The sequence below is a fragment of the Sceloporus occidentalis genome, unplaced genomic scaffold (assembly GCF_023333645.1).
Source record: "Sceloporus occidentalis isolate IW3139 unplaced genomic scaffold, rSceOcc1.0.p SCAF_53, whole genome shotgun sequence".
Taxonomy (NCBI): domain Eukaryota; kingdom Metazoa; phylum Chordata; class Lepidosauria; order Squamata; family Phrynosomatidae; genus Sceloporus; species Sceloporus occidentalis.
Genome location: NW_028317033.1, coordinates 1,350,021 through 1,368,208, shown reverse-complemented (window position 1 = coordinate 1,368,208; position 18,188 = coordinate 1,350,021). Strand labels below are relative to the sequence as shown.

Here is an 18,188-nt window from a genome sequence, read left to right as displayed (position 1 = left end):
TCACAGGCAACAAGCAGATGCTTACTGGGTGCTTAAATAGCCCTCCAATTCCCATTCCCATCCTCTGGGGTGATAATGAGGCTTGGAGTAGAATATGAGGGACTGCATGGAATCAGTAAGGCACTAGCGGTCAGGAGTGCATGTGCGTATGACATCGCTAGACTAGGCAAACAACAGTCGAGGAGGATGCTGCTGGATGCCAGCCGTGGGGAACATCAGGAGGCTGTTTGGGTGCAGCGGTAGACCTGGTGGTACCGGACCTAACACATGCTGGCAACTAATGTCAGCATACTTACATACAGGAACAATACACTGTAGACTGATCCCTGCTCACAGGCAAGGATCATTTTTTTATTTATTTATTTTTTGACTGGGTAACTAAAATAAAAGACCAGGGAGAAACAATAGATGCAGCCTATTATGGTTTCAGTAAAGCATTTGAAGACCCATAAATACTTTGCATTGTTTTGGTTTGGATGTTCAAATAGTTGAATAAATAAGGCAAAGTTTGAGTGATGGGAGACAGAAGGTTGTAGTAAATGGTATATATTCAGAGGGAGGTCTTGTTACTAGTGGAGTATATCAAGAATCTTTATAGGGACCCATATTTTAATATTTTTATTTAAGCTAAAGGTCTTAATTGCAAGGTATGTCTTTTTGCAGATGATGCAAATGTCTGTAACAAGGTAGGTCTAGGGCAGGGGTGTTCAAGTTTTTCCTGCAGCAGGCCACTTCATCAGAAATGTATATGTTCGGGGGCCGCACTCATTTTTCACTGAGAGAAAAAACGGCCTTTAATAAGACCTGCAGATTGAAATAAAGTAAATGACACAAAATCCTTTACAATGCCTCTCATTGATTTCTGGGCCTAGAAAGTTTTGTCCTCTGATGTGACTACAAATTCAGGAGGGCGTTTTATCTCTGGATACGTAAAAATTAAATAGTTCTATTTATTCTAGGGATGCACCAAAATGAAAATTCTGGAAACAGAAAATGACCCCCCCATCTTTAAAAATAAAATTAAGAAAAACACACTTTTAATAAAAGTAACACACCAAAATTGTACAAACCAATTAAATAGCAATATTAATAAATATATACATATATATTATTATTATTATTTATTGTTTTATATAGCGTTATCAAATTCTGTAGCGCTGTACAATGGGTAGACAGGACATAACAAGTAGTATGTAACATAACAAATTGACTAACAGAGACAACAGGTGAGGAAGGCCCTGCTCAAACGAGTTTACAATCTAGAGGGATTTAGGGTGTATTACACAATAGGTAAAAGTACCGTTGTTGGGGATAGACCAGCCACACTAGTAAAAGTATTGCTGGAGAGAGACTAGGAAAGTTGAGCTAAAGGAATATGGGAGTATGGGAGGCCGTCAGTGTGCTATGTTGTAAGCATCCTTAAAGAAGTGGGTCTTGAGGGATTTTTTGAAGGAATAAAGGCATGGAGAAAGACGGATAGACCGGGGGAGGGCATTCCAGAGGATAGGGGCAGCCCTTGAGAAATCTTGTAGGCATGCATGAGAGCTAGAAATCAGAGGAGAGGATAGAAGGAGATCATTGGATGAGCGGAGAGACCGGTTAGGAGTGTATTTAGAGATGAGTGAGGCAGCCAGTGAAGAGACTTACAGAGGGGAGAGACCTTAGTAAAGCGATGTGAGAGGAAGATAAGCCTGGCAGCAGCATTCATGGTGGATTGTAGAGGGGTGAGACGGTTAAAAGGGAGACCGGCTAAGACAGAGTTACAGTAATCAAGACGGGAGATAATCAGGGCGTGGACAAGAGCCTTAGTGGCATGCTGTGTTAGGAAGGGACGGATGCAGGCAATGTTTTTAAGATGGAGACAACAGTTTTTAGAGACAGACTGAATACGGGATGTGAACGAAAGGTCGGAGTCAAGGGTGACACCAAGACAGCGTGCGTGAGTAGACGGGGAGATGATAGCACCATTAACATTGAGGGAGATAGATGGGGGAATCTTAGCATTAAAGGGAGGGAAGATGAGGAGTTCAGTTTTGGAGAGGTTAACTTTCAAGAAACGTGCAGACATCTAGGTAGAGACAGATGCAAGGCAGTTAGTTACATGATCTAAGACAGAGGGAGAGAGGTCAGGGGAGGATAGATAGATAGATAGATAGATAGATAGATAGATAGATAGATAGATAGATAGATAGATAGATAGATAGATCTGGATGTCATCAGCATACATGTGGTATTGAAAGCCAAAGGATGAGATCCGTTTGCCAAGGGAGGAAGTGTAAAGAGAGAACAGAAGGGGTCCTAGAACTGAGCCTTGGGGTACCCCCACTGAGAGGGAGGGGTGTTACTGGAGACAGAGACGCTGAAGGTACAATCAGAGAGGTAGGAAGTGAGCCAGGAGAGAGCAGTGTCACTGAGGCCAAGATCATGAACCATTTGAAGGAGAAGAGGATGGTCCACAGTGTCAAAAGCAGCAGAAAGGTCCAGTAGGATTAGCATGGAGTAGTGGCCCTTGGATTTAGCAGTGAGTAAGTCATTAGTAACTTTATTGAGGGCGGTCTCAGTAGAATGTCAAGGGCGCAAACCAGATAGAAGAGGGTCAGAAGGGATGATATATTACCAATCCAGTTTGCCATCTAAAAGGATTTTTATCCAATATTCCCATTTTGTCTCAATGAAGTACAAAAAAAAGAAATTGAGAAAATAGGATTTGGCTGGACTAACAAACCACTCGTCTATCTAGGGGTAAAGATAACAACTACTCCAAATTCTTGGATGGAGATTAATCTCCTTCCACTTATAAAGGAAATGAATAAATCTTTTAAAAAATGGCAAGGCCTATTCATCTCATGGTGGGGAAGGATAAATATAGTGAAGGCATATGCCTTACCTAAATTCATATATATTTAGGATGATCCCACTGAGTATATACCATATAGTTGGTTGGATTTAATTCAATGTTCCATAAATAGATTTATTTGGGGAGCCAGAAAACCCAGATTAAAAGCACAGTTTATCTCAAAAAATAAATCGCACGGGGGATTAAGTGTGCCTCTTATTCAGGCATATTCACAAGCAGCTTTATTTCTACATGCCTGTATAACTCAGAGAAAAGAAGCAACACAAGAGGCATGGTATAGAGGGGACATTCCAAATACTCATTTGTATAAAGATTTACAATCTCTTTTCTGGATTCCGACTAAGAGAGCATCAGAACTAATGGAAATAATAAATAGCCCGGTCCTGAGACATCTCCTTAAGTATTGGAATTGGGTAAAAAAAAAAAGGTGGGCCTTGAAGATAAGATAATAATAGGCCTTCCACTCCCTATTATAGAAAATATTATTGGTAACTTAAATTTAAAATCTTGGAAATATAGAGGTATATATACAATAAAAGACCTGATCGATGGAACTATTATTAAATCTTTTGCTCAACTTCAAATGGAATTTAAGCTCCCATTAGAAGAATCCTTTAATTATTTAAGGGTCAAGAGCTTCTTACTAAAATCGATCTACTGGAATCAAAGCTCTAAAGCTCAAAATCTGTTTTGCTACCTAGTAGAAGGAGAAGCCCAGAGAAAACTGCTTTCAAACTCTTTAAATCTAATAACGGTACTTAAAAAGGAATATATACCCCCGGCACTGAAAAAAGAAGGACTTAGAAATTACAATAAAAACAGAGGAATGGAACATATAAAAACATACATTGTATAAATTTAAACGAGTTGCAATATAAATTGATGAATCGTTGGTATTTGGTACCCACAACATTGGCGAGGATGTTCCCTAATAATATAGCGAACTGTTGGAGATGTGGAAATCATAAAGAAGACACTCTCCATATTTGGTGGGGTTTTTTCCCCCCAATAAAGAGAATTTGGTTGAAAGTCTCCCAAAAACTTATAAATCTATTGGGCCCTTAACACCAGAAAGAGCCTTATTGCATATAAATCTATCTAAATCCTCAAATCAAAATCTACAATTCTTATTATATCCCCTGACGGCAATTAAGATAGTTCTGGACAGAAATTGGAGATCCTCAGAGCCAGTGGCGACTCTAGAAACAATATATAGAGGGGGCACACAAGATATCACAGTCAAACTGGGGGGGCATTCATAATTTCCAAAAGTAATGTGCTATGGAATTATACTTTTGTTATTGGGCTAAAATAATACTTGATCATTCAACATGGGAAGCCTGAAGCCACAATTGAGTGCGACTAATCCTTGAAATAAATATTATAACACAATAAATAACTTTTCCACTAAATGATTTCAGGGCTTTGAACGTTTTGTCCCCTGAAGTCACTACAACTTCAGGAGGGCATTTTCTCTCTGGATAAATATAAATTAAATAATTCCTACTGTAAGTTAAGTGCCAGGAACAGATGACCAAACACACACACACCAACACAGGCTCTGTCACACCAACACCCAGACACACACACCAACACAGGCTCTGTCACACCAACACTCAGACACACACACACCAGGACAGGCTCTGCGACACCGACAACCAAACATACACACACACACCAGGACAGGCTCTGCCACACAGACACCCAGACACACACACCAACACAGGCTCTGTCACACCAACACACAGACACACACACCAGGACAGGCTCTGCGACACCGACAACCAAACATACACACACACACCAGGACAGGCTCTGCCACACAGACACCCACACACATCAGGACAGGCTCTGTCACACCCACATCCAAACACACACACACACCAGGACAGGCTCTGCCACACAGACACCCACACACATCAGGACAGGCTTTGCCACATCCAAACACACACACACACACCCCAGGACAGACACCCACACACACAGCAGGACAGGCTCTGCCACACTGACAATTGAACACACACACATCAGGACAGGCTCTTCCACACCCACATCCAAACACACACACACGGACAGGCTCTGACACACTGACACCCAAACACACACCCCAGGACAGGCTCTGCCACACAGACACCCACACACACAGCAGGACAGGCTCTGCCACACTGACAACTGAACACACACACCAGGACAGGCTCTGCCACACCAACACCCAAACACACACCAGGACAGGCTCTGCCACACCAAAACCTATACACACACACCCGAGGACAGGCTCTGCTACACACAAACAGCAGGACACAATCCACGTCACAGACGTCTGCATCAGGATGGATTTTTCACACTGCATTGTCGTTTATACCCCCCTTAGTGTTTTTGCCCCTGCTGCCCATATATATTAATATTAGCCCCAGTTGCCGATAGCAGGTATAGATCAACACATTAACACACAAACCAAGGTTTGCATGGATAGATCAACTGAAATTCACTTGTGATCTCAGCACTGAAGGTATATATCAAATAAACAGAATCAGACATACAAATCCTGTATTTGCAGGTATACAATAGCATATGAAACGTAGCATTGCAGGTATAGATCAAATAAATACATGGAAACAGCATTGCAGGTATTAATCAACTGAATAAGACATACAAACACTGTATTTGCAGGTATACATAAATAATGTATGGAAATATATAGATATGGATCTACAGAATAACGCAAAAACCCAGCTTTGCAGGTAAAGATCAATTGGAATTCACATAAAAACACGTCATTAAAAGGTATATTTAAAACCCCCTAAATTACAGGCATAGATCACAGGTTGCACACCCCAAAGCCAGCCCTGCCATCCACACTGCCCACACAGCAATCACACTCCTATCATACCCAGGCAACCAGTAAACGCTGGTACCTAGGCATGATGGGACTGTGCTTGCTGTGATTGCTGTTAGCAATAACACTCCTATCATGCCAGGTCAGTCAGTACATGCTGGTACAGGGTGGCTGTAAGTGATGTGTAGACCCCATACTGCTGGCAGCATCAATACACAAGGGGGGCAGCTAGCTAGGATTTAGCATGTACTGGCTGACTTGGCATGATAGGAGTGTGATTGCTAACAGCAATCACAGTCCCATCATGCCTAGGTTCCAGCACTTACACATCCAACCAGTAAATGCTGGAACCTAGGCATGATGGGACTGTGATTGCTGTTAGCAATCACACTCCTATCATGCCAAGTCAGCCAGTACATGCTGGTACAGGGTGGCTTTAAGTGATGTGCAGACCCCATACTGCTGGCAGCATCAATACACAAGGGGGGCAGCTAGCTAGGTTTCAGCATGTACTGGCTGACTTGGCATGATAGGAGTGTGATTGCTAACAGCAATCACAGTCCCATCATGCCTAGGTTCCAGCACTTACACATCCATGCTATCACACACACTCATTCATTCATATACTCATTCATTCACAGATTCATTCCCTCAATCACACATTCTCATTACAAACTCCCTCCCCACCTCTTACCTGCACTGCAGCTCCTCGACGCCGCTCACAGACTTCAGCAGAGTGAGCGGCCTCCCTCTGCGTTCTCTGGTAAAGCACAGAGGAAGCGGGACTGGAGCAGAGTCATGTGATGTCACGTGAACTCTGCTAGGTTCCGCTTCCTCTATGCAGTACAGAAGACCCTCCCACAGGTAAGTAGCAGGGCTCGAGGTGCGGCCCGCGTAAGATCGGTTGCCTTGTCTGTCGATCTTACTCGGGCCGCACCCTCTCTCTCCTCCGCGTTAAAAAAAAAAAGAAAAAAAAAAAAGAAAGACGGGATCCAAATTCGGCAGGGGGGCAACAGGGGGGGCAAGGATTAACCTAGGGGGGGCAATTGTCCACCCTTGCCCCCCTGTAGCGACGCCACTGCTCAGAGCCAATTTTGTGGGTAAGCATAAAACCCCAAATATTATACCAATGTCGTATGGAGAAACTGATTCTGACCCATGATAATTGGAACAATAAAAGTAATGAACCCTGGGAATATTGGATAAAAATCCTTTTAGATGGCAAACTGGATTGGTAATATATCATCCCTGCTGATAGAAATATTAGCTTAAATCAAACCTCATATGAGTCAATAACACACTAATTTAGAGTGATTAACTTTTTGGGTAACGCACTGGACAATGCAATCCAAACAATGTGTTGTCTGTAAATGTCGCTGTCTTAATTGTAATATGTATTACTGTACTTCTTTTTAAATTTTTGTATGTTTGTATAAAAAAAAAAAAAATTCAGTTAGGATGTGATAATTCCAAGGCAGAGTATAGTGTTGGAATATAGCATTCTGTCAGTAACAATAGAAGAGAGGGACTTCAGAGTAATTATTTCTTAATGGTAAGCAGGCAATTCAGTTAAGCAAGAAGCAACCAAGGTGCTGGGTTGTATAATAGCAGCAAGAGAGACATGGTTCTGCCACTTTACAGATCACTGGTCATCTATTGTATACATTTCTGAAGACCTCAACTCCAGAAGGATATTGACGCAATATAATAAATACATATTACTCAAGAAAGCTACTAAAATGGTAATCAGAAACAAAGAATTTGACGGCATATAAGAACCATTCAGCCCATCCTGATACAAGAATTGCATCTTAATAAGTCTTTTATATTGTCTTAGATTCAGAATTGCTTTATGCTTATCACATGCATGTTTAAATTCCTTTATTGTATTAGGCTCTACCACTTCTAATGGGGAAATCTTCCATCTACATGCAACCCTCTCAGTAAAGTAAAAAAAAAAAAAACAGCTTTAGATATTAGTTATTTATTGTATATTAGCCTCTTTATAAATGTTTAAATCAAGAGTAAAGTTTTATTGGAAATAAACTCTACACTGTAGTTTTGGAGTTAGTAGACAGAGGGCCAAAGTTTGTTCAGTCATTGATCCTAGAATAATTTTTTTAACCATCACCATTTCTTATCATGATAGTTTTAGAAATCTGTTCTTAAAAATAACTAATTGGCCTATATTTTTTTAGTGAAAGGAAAAGTCTCTATCACCATTGAGAGCAGCCGCCGCATGCTATTCATCTTCTGTCTAAATGACACAGAGGAACCAGGATTGATGCGGTTTACAGAATTTGGGGCAACACTGGAGGTGTATCCTCAGAAGACTGGGCAACATATACTGGACATTTATTCCAAATCACCAGACTCAGAGGGTGCATATCTATACGCTCTGACTTACAAAGTAGATTGCAAAGATGTTGACGCCTCTATGAAGATTCCCAAGTGTCTCCAAAGCCCAGCTGGTCCAAGTTGGCTTTCAGAGCAGGCTGGGCTTCTTCATCCCTCACACCGAGATCCAGTCATTAACACTCATGATGGGTGCTTTACTATTTCCTTTGCAGTGGAACATGATTTAAGCCTTTTTTGTACTTTACACTCTGATGATATAAAAATGACCTCAGAAATGGAGCGTAACCACGTATTCCAGACACGAAGTGGGGGCAGAGTGCAATTTATGGTTCACCTTCCACAACCAGGAACCTATGTTTTTAATGTGCATGTAAAGGAGAAAGGCTGTGAATCATATACAACCGAGTGTAGCTATCTTGTTATTTGCCGTAACCCCGCTGTTCAGTGGCCGGTGTTCCCTCTGGCTTACAAGAAATGGGCTGAACATTATGAACTGGTTGAACCCTTGAAAGGAATTCTACCCAAGAACAGCAATGTTTTCTTTCACCTCAAGGTTCCTGGAGTGACCGCTCTGTTTGTGAAAACCAGAGATTATTTTCCTTTAACCTTAAATGACCAAGGCTACTGGGAAGGAACATGTAGTACTGCTGACTGCAAGGAGCTCTATGTCGCTGTTAGTAATAAAGAACAGCCAAACACTAGAGCGTACATTTTGAGATATGAGGTCCAATGCGGAATTACAGATTAATTAAATCAGTGAAAATCTTTTTGAAATGCATTGCTTCGAGAATTTACTGTATATGGCAGTTTCATGGATTATATGCTGATTTTCTAGTAACAACATTTGATTAAAAGTGCTGTTCCACCTAGGGTCCCTCATAAACCAGATCTGCATTATGTTGAGAGAAGTAAAATAAATGCCATTTTATTTTTCCCTTCAATACTCCCTATGATTTAAAAACTGCATTGAATGCTTTAATAAAATAAGTAGAATTGAGTCCTGTAAAGTATTACATCACAGAAGTCTGACCCCGCTGTCCCCTTTAGCTCCTTCCTGTTCAACCATTTGTCTTCCCTTTTCCATGTTGAGAGTATCCACACAAATTATATATTGGTTTTTTTAAGGACAGATAGGACTTTCATTGACCAATGTACCCTAGATGTCTGGGCCAGGCCCACCCAACAGATTTAACTACCCAACAGATTTAACTACACAATCATTGACACAACACCAAGAGTAGGGTTGAAAAGGCCACAGGTATCATTCATACCACTTTGTTTTGTATAGTCTGTCATTTTGTATGAGCAATATGTAAAAAAAAAAAATTTCTGTTGAACAACATCCCATGAGTGGAATAATACATAATACTCATATGCATAGATTTTACGTTTTTGAATTTTGGATTGAACAAAATAATTTGTGTATTTTCTATCAATGGAGTCTGTTTAATTATTCATTTGTGTTTTTAATTTTGTTTCAATCTTATCTTAAAAATATTTTAAATGTTTTAAAAGTTTTTAAGAGCGTGACACTCCAAAGTTTCTTGGTGCTCAAGTGGGCCCTTGAAGTTGGTACTAATCTGCTACTAATTACTTTGTATTTATTACCAAGCACCTTCAGGGTGATTGCTATTGTATCGCTGGCTTATTTTGTGTAAAAACCTTGTGCTTATTTGTTCCGTAATGTAACCACACAAAATTAAATATGAATGCCACACAAGCACAGTGAGTTATTTCAAATGAAATGTATTTGACAATATGACAGCTCTGAATAACCATTCAGAGAAGCTCAACTGAAATAGCATTGTTTTAAGCATGCTGGAATTTAGCGAGTTAAGCAATTTATTTGTAATTTTGTAAATAAAGGAAGCTAAGCATCTGACCACTAACCTATGTTCCTGTTATAATAAATAAACTTATATTGGCGTTTGATAGTATAGTCATAATAACCAGTAAAAAACAAACAGCTAACCGGCCCAGCATCTTGTTTGTATATCTTAAAAGTCAGGGTCTAATAACTATTTACCACTAGATTACAATGGGTGTTCACTTATATTATTCTCCCTCTCTGGCAGATGGACCTAGCTGATGATTATCCAGAAAACAGTTGGACCAAACAGGGTTTCTGCAAATAAAACACTTTCACAAAGAATGTTATTCTGCAGGACAGCTAGTGGGCTGTTGACAGTCAACACTTTAAGACTGGTGACTTACCTTCAGTAAAACTAGATATGCCAACCAACCTAAGAATCATTTCCATGAATACAATGCTTGGGTCTAAATTTACTACTAGATTACTAAACTACTAGATTTAGTGTTCCTTTATTGTAAACCAGCAGAGGACTCTGTTGTCTAGTCTGACTCATGGTTACTAAGGAATGTATGGTGAAAACAGCTGTTATTACAGTTATTGGAGTGGTGTGGATTTTGCTGTTAAAATGGACGGACTAAGAAGTAGATCAGAAAGGTTGCAGCAAGCAATCTTTTCCCTTAAATTACCATAAATTAGTAAAATTCCATAATTTCTTGGTCAGAGCCAAAGATGTTATGGGACACAACAAGCAATACAGGGCCACATATTTTGTTGTGAATTAAATGTAAGTGTGTTTGGAGCCTTAATTTGGTATACTGCTAGGTCCTTGTTACATCTTATTTGGGCTCCTGTGTTTTGGAGTACATATATGGGTGTCAGATGAGAAACCCTCACACATGGAAGCCACTTTTTTCAAATGGCAATTCTCAGATTAAGGGCACTGAGAAGCCAAGTTAGAAGTTAAAAGGCATAAACATGTCTGAATACTGTCGACAAAAGACTATAAGAAGAGAATATGAACAAAGCCATGAGTGCTAACCAACAGAGCAGGCATGAGTTTGAGGAGATCTCCCAGGCAAAGTGCCAGCAAATAAAACAGTAAGTTTTAGGTCAAGTCAAGGTCAGGAACCAAATTAATGGACCACCAGTCAAAATACAAAGGGATAAACTAGGCTACCTCTGAACCATAATGAGCAGTCCAAGTAGGGTCTCCAACTTAAGCAAGGTCATAAACAAGCTAAGGTAATGGGCAAGTGTGAGTTGGACAGGAGCACACGGCAGGTACAGAGTAGGAACTTGTTTAGCGATCTAAGTAGCAGCTATAATTTTGTAGCTTTAGGGGACTTAGTATATGCCATCCAGGATTTGCAAACAGTTTGTTATTTGACAGTGTATGCTATCCTTCATTACCACCCTATACTGCTGGGAGAACTAAACCTCAAGACCGTTTGCCTTAAATCCACCGACGATGAGCGCAAACCGCAGCTCCCAAAGTATCACAACATACAGTAGAGCAAAGTGGTATATGGACAAGAAGAGTGTAATGAAAAACACAAGGTTGTACCATCTAGCCTGCCAATGTAAAATCAAAAAGTGGCTGTACAAAGACTCACTAGCATTGTGTGAATTTGGGAATGTGGTAAATAGGGCACAATGTATAATTAATGAGCAGGGTCAGGTTTCCCAAAAGGCATTCGCCATGTATTTTCAGTATTTCTTCTAAAAAGCTAAATTAATGAGGTTTTCAATTACATTTTACCACATGGAGGCTTGAGTGGTGTTTGTGTCTTGAGGTCTCCATCGCTGTCCTTTCTTTTAATTTCTTTTATTTGTTTTCTTTCTCTTTTCTCTCTAACGCACAAAATGCAAAAAACATGTTCTGTTCTAAATTATAAAACTACACCCCTAGCAACCTGAGGTACATGGCATATAAATCCAGCATTATAAGTAAGAAAGGCTTTCTTAGATTTTTGGGTATGAGGAGAAAAATGATCTAAATGCAGACCTGAAATCAATCTGACAAAGTGTATGTGAGTGTAGTAAGTGAATACCAAAGGTCACCACAGCACACCCCTTTCATGTTTTACGTGGCCTTATTTTGACAAAACGTCATATCTGTGTTATGTGTATAAACTTTAACTCGCAAATTCTTGTAGTTAAACAAACAATAAGTAACCAGGAAACTAAGAACATTTCTTTCATTTGGACTGGAATACACCATGGCATTACATGAACGGCTCAGTTTGTGGCAGAGAATATTGCTGGGGATCTTCTGCTTCCCGTTGCTTCCATTTTACCTGTGTGTGTACTGTCTGTGTGAGTATCGAGTCAATTACTCCTCATTCTTCTCTGCTTTGTAACCTGCTATAAACCAGGGAAATTGCGTAGAACCTGCAGGGTGTCCCGACATAGTCCAAAGAATTTTACTTTTAAGGAATGTAATACCCCTTCTTTGCCTAGATGTTATACCCTTTAATCAGAATGAGTAGCTGCTTAGGACTTCTTCAGATCTTATCATGAAACTAAGGATAGTAAAAGATGCCCTAGCAAGCGAAACATACGGTAGCTTCATCTCATTTTTATGGCTAATGCCATCTCTTAAACAAGTGTTTAGACTTCCCAAAATGATATGCTTGGGGCCCTAAGAATCTAAAGCTTCTTTTGACCTGCAAAATATAGCACCATTCCAGACCAAATTGTATCTTCAGGATACAATCCATGTTTAGCTGTACATTTGAAACTACTCTGTAATTTGACCCCCCCAACTTACTTTGAATATTTTAAACTTATTCAGTCCATCTTTCTTAAGAAATGTATATTAACTAAGAAACAAGGCTTACCAAATCTTAAGATTAGAGAGACTGGTGGGAATTTTGAAGGAATCAGGTCTTAGAGCCATCATAATATCCATACAGTCTGGGTCAGTTCCAGGTACAGAATTCTAGATCACGCCAAAACATTTTCTGATAATTATAATATTGTAATATCTGTCATGAAAAAAACAACAAATACCTGAGGGACTAAAAAGAAAATAGGAAACAGACTTAACTGTATTTAATTTTTGATCCAAGGGCAGAACAATACACATTTAAATGTTATTCTTCTGCATTCTTGGCACAGAATTCTCCATGTTACTATATTTACTATTCTTATCTTTCACACCCTTCTCAATAAATTTCTCAGCACTGCCTATGCTTTTACAATAACAGTAACTAGTGACAGAGAAGTGCGTAGTGTGATTTACAATACCGGAGTTCATCAAAACAAGAGCATAAAATAATATCCATGGTTCTTAAATAGCCATTATATACAATAATATATATATATAAAGTCCAAAAATAGTTACCGGCACTCCAGGGACTTTCCAAATAACCACACAAACAACTTCGGTTTTCAAGTCAACGTTTCAGTCTCGTTTATTACAGACTTTCATCAGGACATATATATATATATACACACACACACAGTATCTCACAAAATTGAGTACACCCCTCACACTTTTGTAAATATTTTAATATCTTTTCATGTGACAACACTGAAGAAATTACTTTCTGCTACAATGTAAAGTAGTGAGTGTACAGTCTGTATAACAGTGTAAATTTGCTGTCCCCTCAAAATAACTCAACACACAGCCATTAATGTCTAATCCTTGGCAACAAAAGTGAGTACACCCCTAAGAGGAAATGTCCAAATTGAGCCCAATTAGCCATTTCCCCTGCCCGGTGTCATGTGACTCGTTAATGTTACAAGGTCTCAGGTGTGAAGAGAGCAGGTGTGTTAAATTTGGTATTATCACTCTCATACTCTCATACTGGTCACTGAAAGTTCAACATGGCAGCCCATGGCAAAGAACTCTCTGGGGATCTAAAAAATAGAATTGTTGCTCTACATAAAGATGGCCTGGGCTATAAGAAGATTGCCAAGACCCTGAAACTGAGCTGCAGCACAGTGGGCAAGACCATCCAGCGGTTTCACAGAACAGGCCTCGCCATGGTCGACCAAAGAAGTTGAGTGCACACGGTCAGCATCATATCCAGAGGATGTCTATGGGAGATAGACGTATGAGTGCTGCCAGCATCGCTGCAGAGGTTGAAGGGGTAGGGGGGTCAGCCTGTCAGTGCTCAGACCATACGCCGCACACTGCATCAAATTGGTCTGCATGGCTGTCGTCCCAGAAGGAAGCCTCTTCTAAAGATGATGCACAAGAAACCCCACAAACAGTTTGCTGAAGACAAGCAGACTAAGGACATGGATTACTGGAATCATGTCCTGTGGTCCGATGAGACCAAGATAAACTTATTTGGTTCAGATGGTGTCAAGCGTGTGTGGTGGCAACCAGGTGAGCAGTACAAAGACAGTCAAGCATGGTGGTGGGAATGTCATGGTCTGGGCCTGCATGAGTGCTGCCGGCTCTCGGGAGCTACAGTTCATTGAGGGAACCATGAATGCCAACATGTACTGTGACATACTGAATCAGAGCATGATCCCCTCGCTTCGGAGACTGCCGCAGGGCAGTATTCCAACATGTTAACGACCCCAAACAAACCTCAAAGACGACCCCTGTCTTGCTAAAGAAGCTGAAGGTAAAGGTGATGGACTGGCCAATCATGTCTCCAGACCTAAACCCTATTGAGCATCTGTGGGGCATCCTCAAATGGAAGGTGGGGGAGTGCAAGGTCTCTAACATCCACCAGCTCCGTGATGTTGTCATGAAGGACTGGAAGAGGACTCATGTGGCAACCTGTGAAGCTCTGATGAACTCCATGCCCAAGAGGGTTAAGACAGTGCTAGAAAATAATGGTGGCTGTGCAAAATATTGATACTTTGGGCCTAATTTGGACATTTCCACTTAGGGGTATACTAACTTTTGTTGTCAAGGTGTGTTGAGTTATTTTGAGGGGACAAATTAACACTGTTATACAGGCTGTACACTCACTCACTACTTTACATTGTAGCAGAGTGTCATTTCTTCAGTGTTGTCACATGAAAAGATATAATAAAATATTTACAAAAATGTGAGGGGTGAACTGACTTTTGTGAGACACTGTATATATATATATATACTCTCAAAACTTTTCACCTTTATTTTCATGACTTTCGCTTCACGTTCAGTTCAAAGGTACTATGTAAAATATATACTGATTTATTTGTGTAAATCATAAGATTGCACTTTGCAAGTGTTTGTCTAACTAATCCATCTTATTTGCGTATTGTCGATATGTATATAAGAAATCATTTTTCTGAGACCCTTTTTATATTTCACTCCACAAATACCTTCTTACCGATGTGTTGATGTCAACTCCAGGCCTCAAGCAAAATGACAAACAAATTGTGGCAGAGAATGTAGAATACTGTCAGCAAGAGAACCGTGAGTAATGAATTATGAATTAATGGACTGCATTAAGGTATTTTGCCAAAATAAATAACTCATTTTCACATAAAGGGCAACTCTCCCTTTTCTATCTTTACTGTAAATAGAATGCCCAGTTACATAAAATCCCAGTCATTTTCTTTGTTCTAGGTCTCAGTAGCTTTCTTTTATATCCATAGACTGGTGCAGGAAACAAAATTGAATACCAAAATTAGATGCCATTAGCCTAGACATAAAGTAAAACCTGTCTGTTTATGTCCCATACCACCGATAACACAGTTAAAAAGATACAATAGATGTAACTTGATACAGATCTTTATCTAGTTTACTTAAAACATTGTTGTTTGTTCCCACTCACTAAGGTCCCAATCAGTCTCCAGAAAAACAGTGTTGCACTTAGGTGGAGCCTTGGCCGTGTGTAGGTAGGGATACTCGGGTCCAAAAGCCATAGATTATGAGCCAGGCCTTTTCGTCCAACATCAGTCTCTGACCTCACAAATGCGCTACTGGGTGAATGGGCAACAATTCCCACAGAAACTCTCCAAAATGTTGTTGAAAGCCTTCCCAGAAGAGTGGAGGATGCTACTGTATATCAGCAAAGTGTGTGTGGAAGGGGCAACTCCTAATTAATGACCAATAATTTGGAATGGAATGTCCAGCAAGCTCATATAGGTGCAATGGCCACGTGTCCACGTATCTACAACACTTAATCGTTTTCGAAGAAATCTCTGATGCAATGACACCGTGGTGATTTTGTACATGAATAGAGCTAATAGAGATCACATCACATACTTAGGACAAACCATACATAAGTCTAATGTACTACTAGTTGTTTGTGATCATCACCAGATCATCTTAACATTATCTCCAAAAAAGTGCTGCTCATTAAATGGTCAACCATTCTATATACTCAGAAAGCTCTTTCTGCTATAGTTGTATTAAGTGCATTACTTTTCAATTAGAGCGAATAATTGTCTTAAGAGTGTAAGAAAGCAATAGTTAGATGTACATAGGTCATTTCTTACACAGGATTATAGTGTTTGGGAGTTACATGCTTTCACTTTTGGTGACTCACCAGTTGCACCTCGGAACAATGCTATTTGCTTTCCTTCCCAACACCCTTCCACTGTCCAGCATGCCGAATGAAGTAAACATACCTTACCCTTTCCATTACACATTTGTGCAAAAACACGTCTTACTCTGGGTCTGTTCGCTAATTTCTGTCCAGATCAGAATTTAAGTTAAATAAGGAAAAAGGTTGTTAGCCTAATGTAATGCTAATCGTATTATGCATAACCTCAAATTTAACTATTAAAAAAGTGAAAATTATTAAATTGCTTTCCCTTGTTTTTACTCCAAAAGCCAGATAAATAAAAAAGATAGGAAACTCACATAGTATAATACTGTAATTTGAGGCAGAAGCAAGCACTACACAGGGCACAGCTCCCCCCAATAGTTTGAACTACACTTATAAATATGATAACTTTAAATGACAGTATTATATTATGTGAGTAGCATACCCCCCAACCAGTAGCATACCCCCCAACCATTCAAGATATCATATATTGTCTCTACACATTTTGATATGTCTCCTGGTAGCAGTGTGGGACCTGAGATTGAGTTGATCTACAGCTCAGTGGCTGGTCATGGGAGATCTTACCAACTGGCTTGCTCTTTTTGCTCCCTGCAAAAGCAGGATAGTGGTGCGGTTCAGTAGGACAGGAAATCTGGACTGTCCTTCTGAAAACAGAACACTTGGTAGGTATGCTGCCCAGCTAGAGACGTGTCTTCAGCATTCAGCATTCCAACAAAAATCCCAATCCTACACAAAACATGTGACTTACTACCTTTTAGAATGTCACTTATGTATGCTGGGTAAACATGTATTGAATTAGCTACATCTGCTCCACAGTGGTTGATCATTTACACCCTAACGCCTTATTTCAGACAAGGATTTCTTCTGCAATTGGCAAACATAGACTTTCAACCAATTACAAACTGGATTAACATGTCGTTTATCTTATTTCGGTCTCTACAACAGTTTTATTAGCTGTATTAGTACACCTGTGAAACAAATTGCCAGACCGTGATTGTATTTCGTGATCCTGATAAGTATAATTAACTTTTACGGGTCCCGTAAATTACAAATTAATCTATGAAAAAAAATCTGACTTCAATAAAATAATTTATTGGAGACTTAATGATTTAATATCGTAGACCATATGTTCTTATTAACAGTAAATATCACAAGCCTTACTGTTTATTAAAAATGTACTTGCCACTTTTCAAAGAAAATTATTTCTATAATTTTTCTCATAAATGTAAGCATTTTTCCAGACGCAAATTCTCCAATTATTTGGTGTTTATGTGTTCATTACATTTAACAGATAGGATGCAGAATAACAGAAACCCATATTCTGTACACATTATCTATATCTTTTCTTTACACAGTTATGTTACAAGAAAGTGTAAATTGATACCTCAATTCTCATTCCCAGAACCTATTTTCCTGTCTACAGTAGTCAGGATAACACAAATGGCAAAAAAGATGGTTTACTCTTCACCTTGGTTTAAATAATTTAGCACATTCTCAACCCACAATTAATTTCAGTCACATTCATGAGTCCTTCAAGGATCTAAGATTAGTGCTTTTCTCAATTGTACTAAGCCCTAGGTTTATATTTCAGGTACAAATACAAAGTGGTTATAATAACCATACATAGGGACTTTCTTAATGAGCTGGCCCTGAGACTCTTGGAATTTAACCCTTCAATAAGCCATTGTGAAAATTCTATGTAGTGGCTCGCCAAATGTACTAACCATATGGTTCTATTACCGGTCCTCATGGAAACCTTGAATTATCATTATTTAACGATACACTTGAGTCACCTGCATTCAAGCAGAAATATCAACCATAACCTAAAGATATCAAAAACACCAGTTCTAAGTTTTT

At 39.5% G+C, this 18,188-nt stretch overlaps 1 protein-coding gene across 1 annotated transcript in view; it reads left to right on the top strand.

The window, feature by feature from the left end:
- LOC149288165 (kyphoscoliosis peptidase-like) overlaps nt 1–8,799 on the top strand; it is a 36,615-nt gene extending 27,816 nt beyond the window's left edge. The window contains exon 17 of the mRNA XM_089491949.1: nt 7,892–8,799. Coding sequence (XP_089348075.1) covers nt 7,892–8,799 — 908 coding nt within the window. The remainder of the gene's footprint in view (nt 1–7,891) is intronic.
- Nucleotides 8,800–18,188: the final 9,389 nt, after the last annotated feature.